The sequence below is a fragment of the Salvelinus alpinus genome, chromosome 19 (genome assembly GCF_045679555.1).
Source record: "Salvelinus alpinus chromosome 19, SLU_Salpinus.1, whole genome shotgun sequence".
NCBI lineage: Eukaryota > Metazoa > Chordata > Actinopteri > Salmoniformes > Salmonidae > Salvelinus > Salvelinus alpinus.
The window spans coordinates 6,520,288-6,537,787 of record NC_092104.1 but is presented as its reverse complement, the minus strand read 5'-3'; the positions used below and the strand labels follow the sequence as shown (position 1 = coordinate 6,537,787).

At 45.8% G+C, this 17,500-nt stretch overlaps 1 protein-coding gene across 2 annotated transcripts in view; it reads left to right on the top strand.

Moving 5' to 3' along the window:
* The window catches only part of antxr2a (ANTXR cell adhesion molecule 2a), a 158,190-nt gene that overhangs the window by 35,536 nt on the left and 105,154 nt on the right, over nucleotides 1-17,500 (top strand). The window contains exons 9-11 of one of the 2 annotated variants that reach the window (XM_071352127.1): nucleotides 1,148-1,217; nucleotides 9,386-9,464; nucleotides 10,388-10,483. In XM_071352127.1, the coding sequence (XP_071208228.1) occupies nucleotides 1,148-1,217; nucleotides 9,386-9,464; nucleotides 10,388-10,483 (245 nt within the window). The remainder of the gene's footprint in view (nucleotides 1-1,147; nucleotides 1,218-9,385; nucleotides 9,465-10,387; nucleotides 10,484-17,500) is intronic. The other variant, XM_071352129.1, reaches the window with a different exon arrangement.

The following is a 17,500-nucleotide window of genomic DNA, read 5'->3' as shown; positions in this document are numbered from 1 at the left end:
TGGTAGTGTGAGTGTGTGGTAGTGTGAGTGTGGTAGTGTGGTAGTGTGAGTGTGTGGTAGTGTGAGTGTGTGGTAGTGTGGTAGTGTGAGTGTGGTAGTGTGAGTGTGGTAGTGTGGTAGTGTGAGTGTGGTAGTGTGGTAGTGTGAGTGTGTGGTAGTGTGGTAGTGTGGTAGTGTGTGGTAGTGTGGTAGTGTGGTAGTGTGAGTGTGGTAGTGTGGTAGTGTGAGTGTGTGGTAGTGTGGTAGTGTGTGGTAGTGTGGTAGTGTGGTAGTGTGAGTGTGTGGTAGTGTGGTAGTGTGAGTGTGTGGTAGTGTGAGTGTGGTAGTGTGGTAGTGTGAGTGTGTGGTAGTGTGAGTGTGTGGTAGTGTGGTAGTGTGAGTGTGGTAGTGTGAGTGTGGTAGTGTGGTAGTGTGAGTGTGGTAGTGTGGTAGTGTGAGTGTGTGGTAGTGTGAGTGTGTGGTAGTGTGAGTGTGTGGTAGTGTGGTAGTGTGTGGTAGTGTGGTAGTGTGAGTGTGTGGTAGTGTGGTAGTGTGGTAGTGTGGTAGTGTGAGTGTGTGGTAGTGTGGTAGTGTGAGTGTGTGGTAGTGTGAGTGTGTGGTAGTGTGGTAGTGTGTGGTAGTGTGAGTGTGTGGTAGTGTGGTAGTGTGAGTGTGTGGTAGTGTGGTAGTGTGAGTGTGTGGTAGTGTGGTAGTGTGTGGTAGTGTGAGTGTGTGGTAGTGTGGTAGTGTGAGTGTGTGAGTGTGGTAGTGTGAGTGTGTGGTAGTGTGGTAGTGTGTGGTAGTGTGGTAGTGTGAGTGTGTGGTAGTGTGAGTGTGTGGTAGTGTGTGGTAGTGTGTGGTAGTGTGAGTGTGTGGTAGTGTGGTAGTGTGAGTGTGTGGTAGTGTGGTAGTGTGGTAGTGTGGTAGTGTGAGTGTGTGGTAGTGTGTGAGTGTGTGGTAGTGTGGTAGTGTGGTAGTGTGAGTGTGTGGTAGTGTAGTAGTGTGAGTGTGGTATTGTGGTAGTGTGGTAGTGTGTTAGTGTGAGTGTGGTAGTGTGGTAGTGTGGTAGTGTGAGTGTGTGGTAGTGTGGTAGTGTGAGTGTGTGGTAGTGTAGTAGTGTGAGTGTGTGGTAGTGTGCAGGGAAGTCATTCTAGTCTTTATTTTCCAGATCAGAAGCCAAGTGTTGTGCGGAACGATTATCTCCTGTGTCCTGCGCCAGTGCTGTATGCAGTCGGACAGTAAGTACTCCATGAGAAGGTGGTTCCATAAAGACGTGTGTGTGTGCGTGTGTGTGTGTGTGTGTGTGTGTGTGTGTGTGTGTGTGTGTGTGTGTGTGTGTGTGTGTGTGTGTGTGTGTGTGTGTGTGTGTGTGTGTGTGTGTGTGTTAACACATCCCCACTGACATTCCAACACCGTACCGGTGTCTCTATGTCGTCGTTAAATCAAGCCAGCCCTCACATACTTTCCAGTATTTGAAAGCATTTGAGATATGTATTTAACCCATGGTCTGAACAAAAACAGAAAGCCACTGCAGAGCTCAAGAACTGAAATTGAGTATGTAGAGATTATTTTTTTCCTTCACGGTTTTAATCTTCAAACACAACAACACCTTCTACTTATGTTATCTCTGACTCCAATCTAAAATAGTATGATTGTATTGCGGGGAAATGTGGTCCAGAACATATCAAGATTAGAAACGTTTCCATGAGATTTATTTTTATTTTTAAATGTATAGCAAATTGATCTACACACAATCCGGCAGTAACATCATCTCATATAATCCACTCAAATGTTCTAATCCAAAACTGCTTCTGATAACATGTTTTGTACAATTGTCCTTTGGGTCAGGGCCCGTATTCACAAAGAGTCTCAGAGAACGAGTACTGATCTAGGATCAGGTTCTGTCAGGGCCCGTATTCACAAAGAGTCTCAGAGAACGAGTACTGATCTAGGATCAGGTTCTGTCAGGGTCCGTATTCACAAAGAGTCTCAGAGAACGAGTACTGATCTAGGATCAGGTTCTGTCAGGGTCCGTATTCACGAAGAGTCTCAGAGAACGAGTACTGATCTAGGATCAGGTTCTGTCAGGGTCCGTATTCACAAAGAGTCTCAGAGAACGAGTACTGATCTAGGATCAGGTTCTGTCAGGGCCCGTATTCACAAAGACTCAGAGAACGAGTACTGATCTAGGATCAGGTTCTGTCAGGGCCCGTATTCACAAAGAGTCTCAAAGAACGAGTACTGATCTAGGATCAGGTTCTGTCAGGGCCCGTATTCACAAAGAGTCTCAAAGAACGAGTACTGATCTAGGATCAGGTTCTGTCAGGGCCCGTATTCACAAAGAGTCTCAAAGAACGAGTACTGATCTAGGATCAGGTTCTGTCAGGGCCCGTATTCACAAAGAGTCTCAAAGAACGAGTACTGATCTAGGATCAGGTTCTGTCAGGGTCCGTATTCACAAAGAGTCTCAAATAACGAGTACTGATCTAGGATCAGGTTCTGTCAGGGCCCGTATTCACAAAGAGTCTCAAAGAACGAGTACTGATCTAGGATCAGGTTCTGTCAGGGCCCGTATTCACAAAGAGTCTTAGAGAGGGGAGTGCTAATCTCACATCAGTTTTGCCTATTAGATCATGATGACTAGGAGGGAAGAACCTGATCCTAGATCAGTACTCGTTATTTGAGACTCTTTGTGAATACGGGCCCTGACAGAACGTGATCTCCTCCTGCTCCTGTTATCTGAAGAGTCTTGCTTAATTAACTCTTGGCATGGCCACGGTGACCCATTAAGTAGTTAGCTGTTAGGCCTGGTACAGCGGGCTGGGGCGGGCCAGGGTAGTGGGTAAACACATCTGTTCTGGGGCTTTAAAGGGTCGTGCGACAGATGCAGCGATTCCCTTCTCCACGGTCTCTTCATTTAAATAATTCACCGACGCTACTGTGACAATCCCCCTTTCCTGCCCATCCCTGCCCCCCCCCCCCCGGACCACCTGCATCATGGAATCATGGAACGTCTGAAAGTTTTGTCTCCGACTCCGTCCATCTGTCTGCCTCTCTGCTGTCTCCGTCACCGTAGATGGTGATGCTGGGGGGGGGGGGCGGGGGGGTTATCGGTTTGATCGGTTGGTTAGCATGGACGCTAGCAGAGGAAAAAGCCTGTATAGCGTCGAAGATGGATTATATTGGCCAAGAGTATTGAGCTTTTTGTGGTGCTTTGTGTTCTCTGGTTTGATCTATAGCATGTGGTTTGGTCTATAACATGTGGTTAGGTCTATAACATGTCTATAACATGTGGTTTGGTCTATAACATGTGGTTTGGTCTATAACATGTCTATAACATGTGGTTTAGTCTATAACATGTGGTTTGGTCTATAACATGTCTATAACATGTGGTTTAGTCTATAACATGTGGTTTGGTCTATAACATGTCTATAACATGTGGTTTGGTCTATAACATGTGGTTTGGTCTATAACATGTGGTTTGGTCTATAACATGTGGTTTGGTCTATAACATGTCTATAACATGTGGTTTGGTCTATAACATGTGGTTTAGTCTATAACATGTGGTTTAGTCTATAACATGTGGTTTGGTCTATAACATGCGGTTTGGTCTATAACATGTGGTTTGGTCTATAACTTGTGGTTTGGTCTAAAACATGTGGTTTGGTCTATAACATGTCTATAACATGTGGTTTGGTCTATAACATGTGGTTTGGTCTATAACATGTGGTTTGGTCTATAACATGTCTGTAACATGTGGTTTGGTCTGTAACATGTGGTTTAGTCTATAACATGTGGTTTGGTCTATAACATGTGGTTTGGTCTATAACATGTCTATAACATGTGGCTTGGTCTGTAACATGTGGTTTGGTCTGTAACATGTGGTTAGGTCTATAACATGTCTATAACATGTGGTTTGGTCTATAACATGTGGTTTGGTCTATAACATGTCTATAACATGTGGTTTGGTCTGTAACGTGGTTTGGTCTGTAACATGTGGTTTGGTCTATAACATGTCTATAACATGTGGTTTAGTCTATAACATGTGGTTTGGTCTATAACATGTCTATAACATGTGGTTAAGTCTATAACATGTCTATAACATGTGGTTTGGTCGATAACATGTCTACAACATGTGGTTTGGTCTATAACATGTGGTTTGGTTTGTAACATGTCTATAACATGTGGTTTGGTCTATAACATGTCTATAACATGTGGTTTGGTCTATAACATGTCTATAACATGTGGTTTGGTCTATAACATGTCTATAACATGTGGTTTGGTCTATAACATGTGGTTTGGTCTATAACATGTGGTTTGGTCTATAACATGTGCTTTGGTCTATAACATGTGTTTTGGTCTATAACATGTCTATAACATGTGGTTTGGTCTATAACATGTCTATAACATGTGGTTAAGTCTATAACATGTCTATAATATGTGGTTTGGTCTATAACATGTCTATAACATGTGGTTTTGTCTATAACATGTCTATAACATGTGGTTAAGTCTATAACATGTCTATAACATGTGGTTTGGTCGATAACATGTCTATAACATGTGGTTTGGTTTGTAACATGTCTATAACATGTGGTTTGGTTTGTAACATGTCTATAACATGTGGTTTGGTCTATAACATGTGGTTTGGTCTATAACATGTCTATAACATGTGGTTTAGTCTAATACACGTTCAATATACAATACACATTAGACATACCATACACATTAGACATACCATACACATTAGACATACCATACACATTAGACATGCCATACACATTAGACATACCATACACTTTCCATATACAATACACGTTCAGTCAATTGGTGGTGGCACGGGTCTCATCTGTGGTGACAGCTGTGTCATGGTTCAGTCCTTGAACACAGGCATCTGTTGGTGGCCCTAACCCTCTCCACCATATCGCTCCATTAGGTAGGGGCCCGCCGTGTCCTCCTGTCCCATAACCCCCCCCCCCGGTGTGTTGGTGATAACAAGGTTGGTTGAGTGGTGGAGCTCTTGGTCCACCGTGTCTCACCTGGTGTTCACACAACAACGGTGGAGGGTAGAAGGAAACTTAAGGGCCTGGTTGACACCTGGCTAACACCTGGCTGACACCTGGCTGACACCTGGCAACAGACAGGACAGGACAGGACAGGACAGCTAGCTAATGCAGCAAGCCTCGTGAATAACGGAACAGGACAATCGAAGGGCGCTCCGCGGGCTGGCGACCGTGTCAGCGGTCCAATTGGCGCCATTTTTGATGTCATAGCCATAAACATCTCTGGTTCGTTGAAAAGCGGAGCGTCTCCTGGTGGATCTGTCTTCCTGTGACGTTAAGGTCAGGTGGTGTGACAGATATTCTTTTCTTGGCCCGATGTAAAGACTCACTAGTTGAGCCCTGTGCCCTGAAGGTAAAGAATGGGATCCCAATGGGGGAAAAAAACAGACGGTGGATGTATGATTCAATACCTTTTAGTGATACAACAAAAAACCTGGAGTTTATGTATCGACTAATATGCACAGCAAGTCATGAGTAGCAATCCAAAATATTTATCAGGTTTAATAGTTCAGAGGAAACTTGTGTTGAAGAGGAGAAATAGTGTAACTTTAGTTTTGTGGGTGTGGTCAGCAGCACCGTGTTCCACAAAAGCATAAAAAACAGGTAAATAATACATGGATATATCCTTCTGTCACTCTGTCTCTTCTTATAACCGGTGATGCTATAAAACCCTGTGAATGACAGTTGAAGGCAAGGCCCCAGCTGTGGGGTTATGTCTGAATAGATGGGAGACGAGAGGGGGAAATGTCATGCCAGAGGTAAAATGGGCGGGGGGGGGGGGGGGATCACTCTAAAACCCTGTAAAGACTGACACACGTTCCCAGGGACACCAAGGCAGACGACCCAGGTCTCTCCTCTCTTTGTATCACTGGAGATCTCTAAACTGGGATATGGACAAACCTGGGTTCAACTAATTTTGAAATCATTCCAAATACTTTATCTAGGCTTGCCTGACTGACTGGATCAATAGAACAGTCCCAAGACTATAAATTACGCAGATCCGGCACTCCAGGCAGAATAGAGAAAATGCTAAAAGTATTGAAGAAGATTTCCATATAGTATTTGATCCCAGGTCTGGTCATTGGAGCTCTCTGAGCCGCGATGTGGAAAGTTCTCTTTCCCTCCCCACTCTAGTGGTCTCTGTGTCTAGTGGCTTCTGTCGGAGCGCCTCGTCGTCCTGGGTGACGCTAAGCGCTAGTGATACGATACAGCTGGACGATCACCGGTGTCAGTAATGGCTTTCCAACTTTTCCTTAAAGACGGGGGAAAATTGAGGAGGGTGAATTATTCAGAGTTGAACATATTGCAGAGGACGGCTGTCACTAAGAGTTGTGGAAACGTCGCCCGTCTGGAGGACGCGTGGCGGAGGTCCTGACAGTATAGAGGAAACTCTTTGAACTCAGAAGAGAGGGATTGTGGTACGGAACGAACCTCAAGAGTGGGTGATCAAACGTTAGGCCAAACACATGTTTAAGTTTCCATTCCATTCAAATGTCTGCAATGTAACGTGTGTTTGTTTTTGCAGTCGTCTTGGCCTGGTCATGCAAAAGGGGATATTTCTCCTGGTTAAATAGAATCTACAGTATATTGTATGTATAATTAAAGGATGATCGCTTTTTTGGAGAAAGAAGTGCAAAAAAGATGGCGATCGTTGAAACGAATCAAAATATTGTTTTTTTATTTCAATCAGACTATTTCACTGAGTGATGATGTCCTCACCAAAAAAAAAGTATGTTCACACAATCACAGTATTTGGTTTTTGTGTTAATCAAAAAAAATTATGTTGAAATTGACTTACATCTATGTAAGAGGAACACATGTTTTTGTCCTTGTTTGTGCAACAGTAACTCTCACCAACTACACAGAAAACATATATAAGCACAATATGCAGCAATTTCAATTTTTTTTATTGAGTTACAGTTCATATGAGGAAATCAGTCAATTGGAAATAAATTCATTAGTCCCTAAATTATGGATTTCACATGACTGGGAATACAGATATGCATCTGTCGGTCACAGAGACCTTAAACAAAAAGGTAGGAGTGTGGATCAGATAACCAGTCAGTATCTGGTGTGACCACCATTTGCCTCATGCAGAGCGACTCATCTTCTTCACATAGAGTTGATCAGGATTTGATTGTGATATAATTAAGTTGTTGGTGCATATACACTGAGTGCACAAAACATTAGGAACACCTTCCTAATATTGAGTTGCATCCCCTTTTGCCCTTAAAACAGCCACAATTCGTCGAGGCATGGACTCTAAACGTTGTCGAAAGAGTTGTTGACTTCAATGATTCCCACAGTTGTGTCAAGTTGGCTGGATGGCCTTTGGGTGGTGGACCATTCTTGACACACACGGGAAACTGTTGCGCGTGAAAAACTCAGCCGTGTTGCAGTTCTTGACACTCTCAAACCGGTGCGCCTGGCACCTACTACCACACCCCGTTCAAAGGCACATCAATCTTTTGTCTTGCCCCATTCACCCTCCGAATGACACACAGACATAACCCATGTCTCAATTGCCTCAAGGCTTAAAAATCCTTCTTTAACCTGTCTCCTCCCCTTCCTCGACACTGATTGAAGTGGATTTAACAAGTGACCTCAATAACGGATCGTAGCTTTCACCTGGATTCAGCTGGTCAGTCTATGTCATGGGAAAAGCAAGTGTTCCTAATGTTTTGTCAACTCAGTGTAAAACCTGTAATAGTCAGCAGAAAAAGAGAATGTCCATGGCTTAAATCATAGTATTTTTTTCCAACCGTAATTCTAAGAGAGCGGACCTTCTCTTTGTCTTCTTCCTCTATTTCTTCTAAAGCACAGAGCCCAAGTCACAGACACGGCCCCTCCTAACTTTATTCCATAATACCAGTCAAAGTCACAGACACGGCCCCTCCTAACTTTATTCCATAATACCAGTCAAAGTCACAGACACGGCCCCTCCTAAATGTATTCCACAATACCAGTCAAAGTCACAGACACGGCCCCTCCTAAATGTGTTCCACAATACCATGCAAAGTCACAGACACGGCCCCTCCTAAATGTGTTCCACAATACCAGTCAAAGCAAAGTCACAGACACGGCCCCTCCTAAATGTGTTCCACAATACCAGGCAAAGTCACAGACACAGCCCCTCTTAAATGTGTTCCACAATACCAGTCAAAGCAAAGTCACAGACACGGCCCCTCCTAAATGTGTTCCACAGTACCAGTCAAAGTCACAGACACAGCCCCTCTTAAATGTGTTCCACAATACCAGTCAAAGCAAAGTCACAGACACGGCCCCTCCTAAATGTGTTCCACAGTACCAGTCAAAGTCACAGACACAGCCCCTCTTAAATGTGTTCCACAATACCAGTCAAAGCAAAGTCACAGACACGGCCCCTCCTAAATGTGTTCCACAGTACCAGTCAAAGTCACAGACACGGTCCCTCCTAAATGTATTCCACAATACCAGTCAAAGCCAAGTCACAGACACGGCCCCTCCTAAATGTGTTCCACAATACCAGTCAAAGTCACAGACACGGTCCCTCCTAAATGTGTTCCACAATACCAGTCAAAGTCACAGACACGGCCCCTCCTAAATGTGTTCCACAGTACCAGTCAAAGCCACAGACACAGCCCCTCCTAAATGTGTTCCACAATACCAGTCAAAGTCACAGACTTTGCCTCTCCTAAATGTGTTCCTCCTAAAAGTCACAGACTTTCACAGTCACAGCCCCTCCTAAATGTGTTCCACAATACCAGTCAAAGTCAAGTGGACAGGAACAAAAACATGAGGCGTAGTGTTTAAAAAAAAAAAGGACATACATCCATCATTTAAGTATTGAGTGTGGAAATAGGAAAGGCGATATAAAGTTTGAACAAGGGGGGGGGGGGGTCAGGCGATTTAAATTCCAGTACCATACTAGCGGACAGTATGACAGAGAGTCAGGTGGCAGCTCATCTGTTGGAGCCGCAGGAGAGTAGAAGGCCCGAGGCAGAGCCCAGGGCGAAACCAACTGCACAGAGAGAACACACACATACCTTCATCTCCCACACACACAGCCAGGCGAACAATCAGACCAGACAATAGACAGTGTTTTACATATTTCTTAATTTTGGGGTGGGGGGGGGTGGGGGGGGGTGATTTCAGGCATTTCAGTCGTTCCGTTTCCTGCTTAAAGGCATGGTAATTGGATCTGGCATAATGGACATACGGAAATCGCTCTGCCGTTCATCATTAGGGTTTTAATTGCGCCATTTTGAACTCGTTCCCCTCGTGAAAAATAAGTCATACACAGGCCCCTCCCCCCTATTCAGGGTTATTGTGGTGTTAAACAGTGTGTGTTGTGCTTGTCTTTCTAGGTCCATGGATGTCCTGATAAGTCTGAACCATGGAAAGTCATTTATCCTTAGTGCCTTCACCATCTACGCCACAACATGTGTGAGTTTTACATTGTCCAATATCTGTTAACAAAAGGGTAAAGTAATACAGTCTATATTTATCTACACCTTGTGTATAGGTAGAATACACGTACTTTACAAACTGAGCCACACGGGACACATGTCCTATGTGCATACCTCTGACATAATGACCTCTGACTGGTCTATTCGGTCTGACATAATGACCTCTGACTCGTCTATTCGGTCTGACATAATGACCTCTGACTGGTCTATTCGGTCTGACATAATGACCTCTGACTCGTCTATTCGGTCTGACATAATGACCTCTGACTCGTCTATTCGGTCTGACATCTGACCTCTGACTGGTCTATTCGGTCCTACATAATGACCTCTGACTCGTCTATTCGGTCTGACATCTGACCTCTGACTGGTCTATTCGGTCTGACATAATGACCTCTGACTCGTCTATTCGGTCTGACATAATGACCTCTGACTCGTCTATTCGGTCTGACATAATGACCTCTGACTGGTCTATTCGGTCTGACATAATGACCTCTGACTCGTCTATTCGGTCTGACATCTGACCTCTGACTGGTCTATTCGGTCTGACATAATGACCTCTGACTCGTCTATTCGGTCTGACATAATGACCTCTGACTCGTCTATTCGGTCTGACATCTGACCTCTGACTGGTCTATTCGGTCTGACATAATGACCTCTGACTCGTCTATTCGGTCTGACATCTGACCTCTGACTGGTCTATTCGGTCTGACATAATGACCTCTGACTCGTCTATTCGGTCTGACATAATGACCTCTGACTGGTCTATTCGGTCTGACATAATGACCTCTGACTCGTCTATTCGGTCTGACATAATGACCTCTGACTCGTCTATTCGGTCCTACATAATGACCTCTGACTGGTCTATTCGGTCTAACGTGTATTTTTCTCTCCCTGTGTCAGTCGGACGGCCTGGCTGTAGCCATAGTGTTCCTGGTGCTGTTGTTACTGGTAGCGTTAGCAGCGGCGTGGTGGTTCTGGCCTCTCTGCTGCACTGTGGTGAGTCTTACAACGCGGTCTATAACATAAAACACTGACACATTTATAACATACAGAAGTGGTCCTGCTCTGGGGTTAATTTACACATTTATAACATACAGACATTTACTTATATTTAACTAGGCATGTCAGTTAAGAACAGATTCTTATTTTAAATGACGGCCCAGGAACAGTGGGTTAACTGCCTTGTTCAGGGGTAGAATGACAGATTTTCTTTTACCTAGTCTGCTCGGGGATTCGATATTGCAACTTTCCGGTTACTAGTCCAACCCTCTAACCAATAGGTTACCTGCCGGTTCAGCTCTGGTGGTTCATTTACACATTTAAAACATACAGAAATGGTCCTGCTCTGGCTGTTAATTTGTATTAAAAAACACAGAACATAATTTAAATGTTTTGTCATGCGCCAATTTGTTGAGTAAGTTTGACGCTACTAAAATACTACTTCTTTACTCTGGTAAGTTATCTTTGTGTATTTTGTAATATACTCCTCAATGTGTCCTTCCTGTGTCAGCAAGCTGCAGACTCGACTGTCAGCAACTTAAACAATCATTGTAAACTCTAATGTCCCTCTTAACTACAAGTCTCTGTTTCAACAGACGATTGTATATCAATGAGAATGAACTGTATAAATAAAGGTTACATGACAGCGTAAACACAGAACCTGTCTGACTCTGGAAATGATCCGTGTAAGTAAAGATATGCCAACCCAGTCTAAGCCTTAGCCAAAAGCCGTTACTATAACCATGCCCCAGCATCAGCCCTCCCTCCCTGTGGGGTGACGCCAGGTAAACTCCACCATCACGGACAAGCCAGTCATGAATGGTTGTGCTCGTGCCAGCCATGCTCTGCGGTCTCCACATTGTTCAAGAGCTCAGCTGAGTTGAGGTGATTGGCATTGGCAAGCAGCCAGCTCCACTGTTAAACTCTTCTTCACCCCCCCTGTTTTACCTCATACTGCCTGCAAAGAGCTGCACAGCACCACAGAGGAAGAGGCTCGAACAGAAAGGGAACAGGAAGTAGTAACTATAGCGATAGATATATGTGTTCTATTTAACTCTCAGATCTTTACCACATCCTGTATCTGGAAACAGTAGAGTCTGTTTAGTGTCGTGTGGCTCTGCTCTTCCAGGAAGCACTTCTCTTCTTCTTTTTTTTTGGCGCAGATTTTTCTATTCCCCATCTCGTGTTTCGTGTTATGATGGTTTGTTCGGGTTGATATTAAATATCGGTTTCATAGCCTTTGTTCACACCAAACCTTTTTTGTACGTCATATATCATATTTTCCTCCTTGGTGGGGAGTTTCAGTATGTTTTTATGGCTCATGGATTCTCAGTGCTTTGTCATCAGCATATCAACCCCCCCCCCCCTCCCACAACCCATTTCACGTCTTCCTCTCTCCATTTAGAAAAGCCCACAGTTTACAGATGATGGTTTCAGGACATATATAATGCCTACAGGATGGTATGTCCTTTGACCCCCTCTGTCCCCCTCTTCTATATGGGAACCCTGACAAACAGAAATATACCATCACCAAAACCATCACCAATACCATCACCAATCACCAATACCATCACCAATACCATTCACCAATCACCAATACCATCACCAATACCATCACCAATCACCATTACCATCACCATGACAATCACCAATACCATCACCAAAACATCACCAAAACCTTCACCAATACCATCACCAATCACCAACACAATCACCATTACCATTACCAACACCATCACCAATCACCAATACCATCACCAATACCATTCACCAATCACCAATACCATCACCAATACCATCACCAATCACCATTACCATCACCATGACAATCACCAATACCATCACCAAAACATCACCAAAACCTTCACCAATACCATCACCAATCACCAACACAATCACCATTACCATTACCAACACCATCACCAATCACCAATACCATCACCAATACCATCACCAATCACCAATACCATCACCAATCAGTATCACCAACACCAACAGTATCACCAGCAGCAGCCTCCAAATAATAAATAATACTGCCAATAATAATGTCATAATTATATGCGTCACCTCTCTTCGTCCAGGATGAGATGGAAGCATATTTTGGAAAACCAACAAAGACATTGCAATGTAAAGCCCCTGCAGCATGTCTGGCTGGGGATGTGTTTGTCTTGGTGCTGGAACTGCTGCTACTGCTCTCCATCAGGGACCTGGGGAGAGGAGGAGAGAGGGGGAGGGGGGAGGAGGGGAGGGTAGAGGGGGAGGGGAGGTTAGAGGAGGAGAGGGAGATGAGGGGGGGAGAGGAGGAGGGGAGGGTAGAGGAGGAGAGGGAGGAGGGGGGAGATGGAGAGGAGGAGGGGAGGGTAGAGGGGGAGAGGAGGAGAGAGGGAGAGGAGGAGGAGGGGGAGGAGGGGGGGAGGAGGAGAGAGGGAGAGGAGGAGGGGGGAGAGGGAGAGGAGGGGGGAGGGAGAGGGGGAAGGGGTAGAGGAGAGGAGGCGTGGGAAGATGGGGAGAGGGAGAGGAGGAAGGGGGAGAGGAGGAGAGGGAAGAGCGGGAGAGGAAGAGAGGGGTAGAGGGAGAGGAGGAGAGGGGGAAGGGTTAGAGGAAAAGAGGAGGAGAGGGGAAGAGGAGGAGGGGAGGAGAGGAGAGGTAGAGGAGGAGAGGAGAAGAGGAGAGGTAGAAGAGGAGAGGGGAAGAGGATGAGGGATGGGGAGGAGAGGGGGTTGGGAGAGGAAGAGAGGGGAAGAGGATGAGGAGGAGAGGGGAGGAGAGGAGAGGTAGAGGAGGAGAGGGGAAGAGGATGAGGGATAAGGGAGGAGAGGGGGTTGGGAGAGGAAGAGAGGGGAAGAGGATGAGGAGGAGAGGGGAGGATAGGAGTGGAGAAGAGGAGAGGTAGAGGAGGAGAGGGGAAGAGGATGAGGGATAAGGGAGGAGAGGGGGTTGGGAGAGGAAGAGAGGGGAAGAGGATGAGGAGGAGAGGGGAGGAGAGGAGTGGAGAAGAGGAGAGGTAGAGGAGGAGAGGGGAAGAGGATGAGGGATAAGGGAGGAGAGGGGGTTGGGAGAGGAAGAGAGGGGAAGAGGATGAGGAGGAGAGGGGAGGATAGGAGTGGAGAAGAGGAGAGGTAGAGGAGGAGAGGGGAAGAGGATGAGGGATAGGGGAGGAGAGGGGGTTGGGAGAGGAAGAGAGGGGAAGAGGATGAGGAGGAGAGGGGAGGGGAGGAGAGGGTGAAAGGAGAAGAGGGCATTTGTGTGGGTTGTTAATATTTCAACACCCAGTCTGTCAGGTTTCAGCTGGTTTCAGAGTCACGACAGTCAGGATGAGGAGGTGAGGATAGGTTGGGATGAGGACAGGATCACGCACGCACGCACACACACACACACACACACACACACACACACACACACACACACACACACACACACACACACACACACACACACACACACACACACACACACACACACACACACACACACACACACACACACCATCTCCTTCCCACATGGAACCTTGCCGGGCACGCTGTCATGCAAACTGTGGTGCCGGTGGTGAATTAAGCCTTTATTTATGTTTAGAGGAAATAAGCACACAGAGCTACACCCCTCCTTCCTACCCTGATTAAACTACACCCCTCCTATCTACCCTGATTAAACTACACCCCTCTCTCCTACCCTGATTGAGCTACACCCCTCTCTCCTACCCTGATTGAGCTACACCCCTCCTTCCTACCCTGATTAAACTACACCCCTCATACCCTGATTAAACTACACCCCATCTCTTCTACCCTGATTAAACTACACCCCCCTCTCCTACCCTGATTGAGCTACACCCCTCCTTCCTACCCTGATTAAACTACACCCCTCCTACCTACCCTGATTAAACTACACCCCCCCTATCCTACCCTGATTAAACTACGCCCCTCTCTCCTACCCTGATTGAGCTACACCCCTCTCTCCTACCCCGATTGAGCTACACCCCTCCTTCCTACCCTGATTAAACTACACCCCTCCTACCCTGATTAAACTACACCCCATCTCTCCTATCCTGATTAAACTACACCCCCCTCTCCTACCCTGATTGAGCTACACCCCTCCTTCCTACCCTGATTGAGCTACACCCCTCCTTCCTACCCTGATTGAGCTACACCCCTCTCTCCTACCCTGATTAAACTACACCCCTCTATCCTACCCTGATTGAACTACACCCCCTCTCTTCTACCCTGATATGAACTACCCCCCTCTCCTACCCTGATATGAACTACCCCCCTCTCCTACCCTGATATGAACTACCCCCCCTCCTACCCTGATATGAACTACACCCCTCTCCTACCCTGATATGAACTACCCCCCCTCCTACCCTGATAGGAACTACACCTCTCCCCTGATATGAACTACCCCCCTCCCCTCTCCCCTGATATGAACTACCCTCCTCCCTCTACCCTGATATTAACTACCCCCCTCCCTCCTACACTGATTAGAACTACCCCCTCCCTCCTACCCTGATTGAACCTACCCCTACCCTGATATGAACTCCCCCATCCCTACCCTGATATGAACTACCCCCCCTCCCCTGATATGAACTACCCCCCTTCCCTGATATGAACTACCCCCCACCCTCCTACCCTGATATGAACTACCCCCCCCCCCCCCCCTGATATGAACTACCCCCCTTCCCTGATATGAACTACCCCCCACCCTCCTACCCTGATATGAACTACCCCCCTCCCCTGAATCTGTTGTTTTAATTCGTTTTTCATACAGGGATGTATGTGTGTTGTGGTGGGCTTAAAGACACAGAGCACAATATAGCTTTCTGTCTTCTATTACATTGATGACGAGTGAGAGAATATGCCTCTGTTGTCACTCAGGAACAGAGGTCTACTGGGCAAGAGGCTTGAATAGTTTCTCTCCTGCTATGCCCTTGAACTGTCTTTCACCTCTTGTTATTATGTGGTATTCAATATTTCCTGTCAGATCATGCTAAACTTTAATGTGTACAGTAGATCCTAAATGGAATCCCATTATGTGTAATTGCTGGCTATGTGAACATCTCTTAAAATCATTACCTTCAGCATTTCTCTGAAACAGGTTTAATTTGTCCGTAATGAAGTGCATCATTTATAATTTGCAAATATGCTACCTGCTACTGGATATGCCAGGATAAGCTGCTGAAACAGCTTGACTCAACATAGTGGGTTTTAAACAGTTTGACTCAACATGGAGGGTTAAACAGTTTGACTCAACATGGAGGGTATAAACTGTTTGACTCATTATGGAGGGTTAAACAGTTTGACTCAACATGGAGGGTTAAACAGTTTGACTCAACATGGAGGGTATAAACTGTTTGACTCAACATGGAGGGTTAAACAGTTTGACTCAACATGGAGGGTTAAACAGTTTAACTCAACATGGAGGGTATAAACTGTTTGACTCAACATGGAGGGTATAAACAGTTTAACTCATTATGGAGGGTTAAACAGTGTAACTCAACATCGAGGGTTAAACAGTTTAACTCAACGTGGAGGGTTAAACAGTTTGACTCAACGTGGAGGGTTTAAACAGCTTGACTCAAAATGGAGGGTTTAAACAGTTTAACTCAACGTGGAGGGTTCCAACAGCTTGACTCAACATAGTGGGTTTTAAACAGTTTAACTCAACATGGAGGGTTTAAAATGGGGATAAAATTAATGGGATTAACATTAGCAATTCCAATTGGACAATTAACAGAGAGGGCCATATGGTTATGATGCCGTGAGTGGCTGTGATTGGTCAAGGGAACCTGGTGTTTGTTTTGCAGCTTTGGGCCTGATCAGGCTAAATGTCAGATGGTTAAGTATTTAGTATTTATTAGGATCCCCCATCCACTAAAATCCAGCAACACACGCACGCACACACACACACACACACACACACACACACACACACACACACACACACACACACACACACACACACACACACACACACACACACACACACACACACACACACACACACACACACACACACACACCAGATGGTTAAGTAACCAGAGACATAGCTAGTTTATGAATTACTGTGCGAGCACCGCATGCTTCCGCTACGCTTGCTGTTAGCGTCCCGTCCCTGGCCACATCTGTTTGTCTGGTAGTTAGAGAACTACACAGCCACGTCCTGTAACAGCAGACCCACAGTCATTTGTATAATGCTTTATTTATCCCACAATATGTCCTGGAAATCTGCTGCATAATTACTTAATAAAAGGAGCTAATCCGCGAACGTACGGTCCAAAACGTACGGTCTGCCCAGAATGACGTTAATCATTCTACAGTGTAGAGTAGAGCTGACGGACAGACAGACAGACAGACAGGAAGATAGACAAACTCACAGACGTGACTGGATTTGAGTCAAAGAGCATTTAATTAACCCTAATTGATTATTTTGTCATTAATATAATGACAACAGTACATTAGCTGCATTAACAGGAGAGGTGGGTATAACGGCACCGGAGTCACAGCCACTGTCACAGACAGGACAGGTCTGCTCGTCAGTCAGTAGTCACAACCACTGTCACAGACAGGACAGGTCTGCTCGTCAGTCAGTAGTCAGAAGTCACAGCCACTGTCACAGACAGGACAGGTCTGCTCGTCAGTCAGTAGTCAGTCGTCACATCCACTGTCACAGACAGGACAGGTCTGCTCGTCAGTCAGTGTCACAACCACTGTCACAGACAGGACAGGTCTGCTCGTCAGTCAGTAGTCAGTAGTCACAACCACTGTCACAGACAGGACAGGTCTGCTCGTCAGTCAGTAGTCAGAAGTCACAGCCACTGTCACAGACAGGACAGGTCTGCTCGTCAGTCAGTAGTCAGTCGTCACAACCACTGTCACAGACAGGACAGGTCTGCTCGTCAGTCAGTGTCACAACCACTGTCACAGACAGGACAGGTCTGCTCGTCAGTCAGTAGTCAGTAGTCACAACCACTGTCACAGACAGGACAGGTCTGCTCGTCAGTCAATAGTCAGTCGTCACAACCAC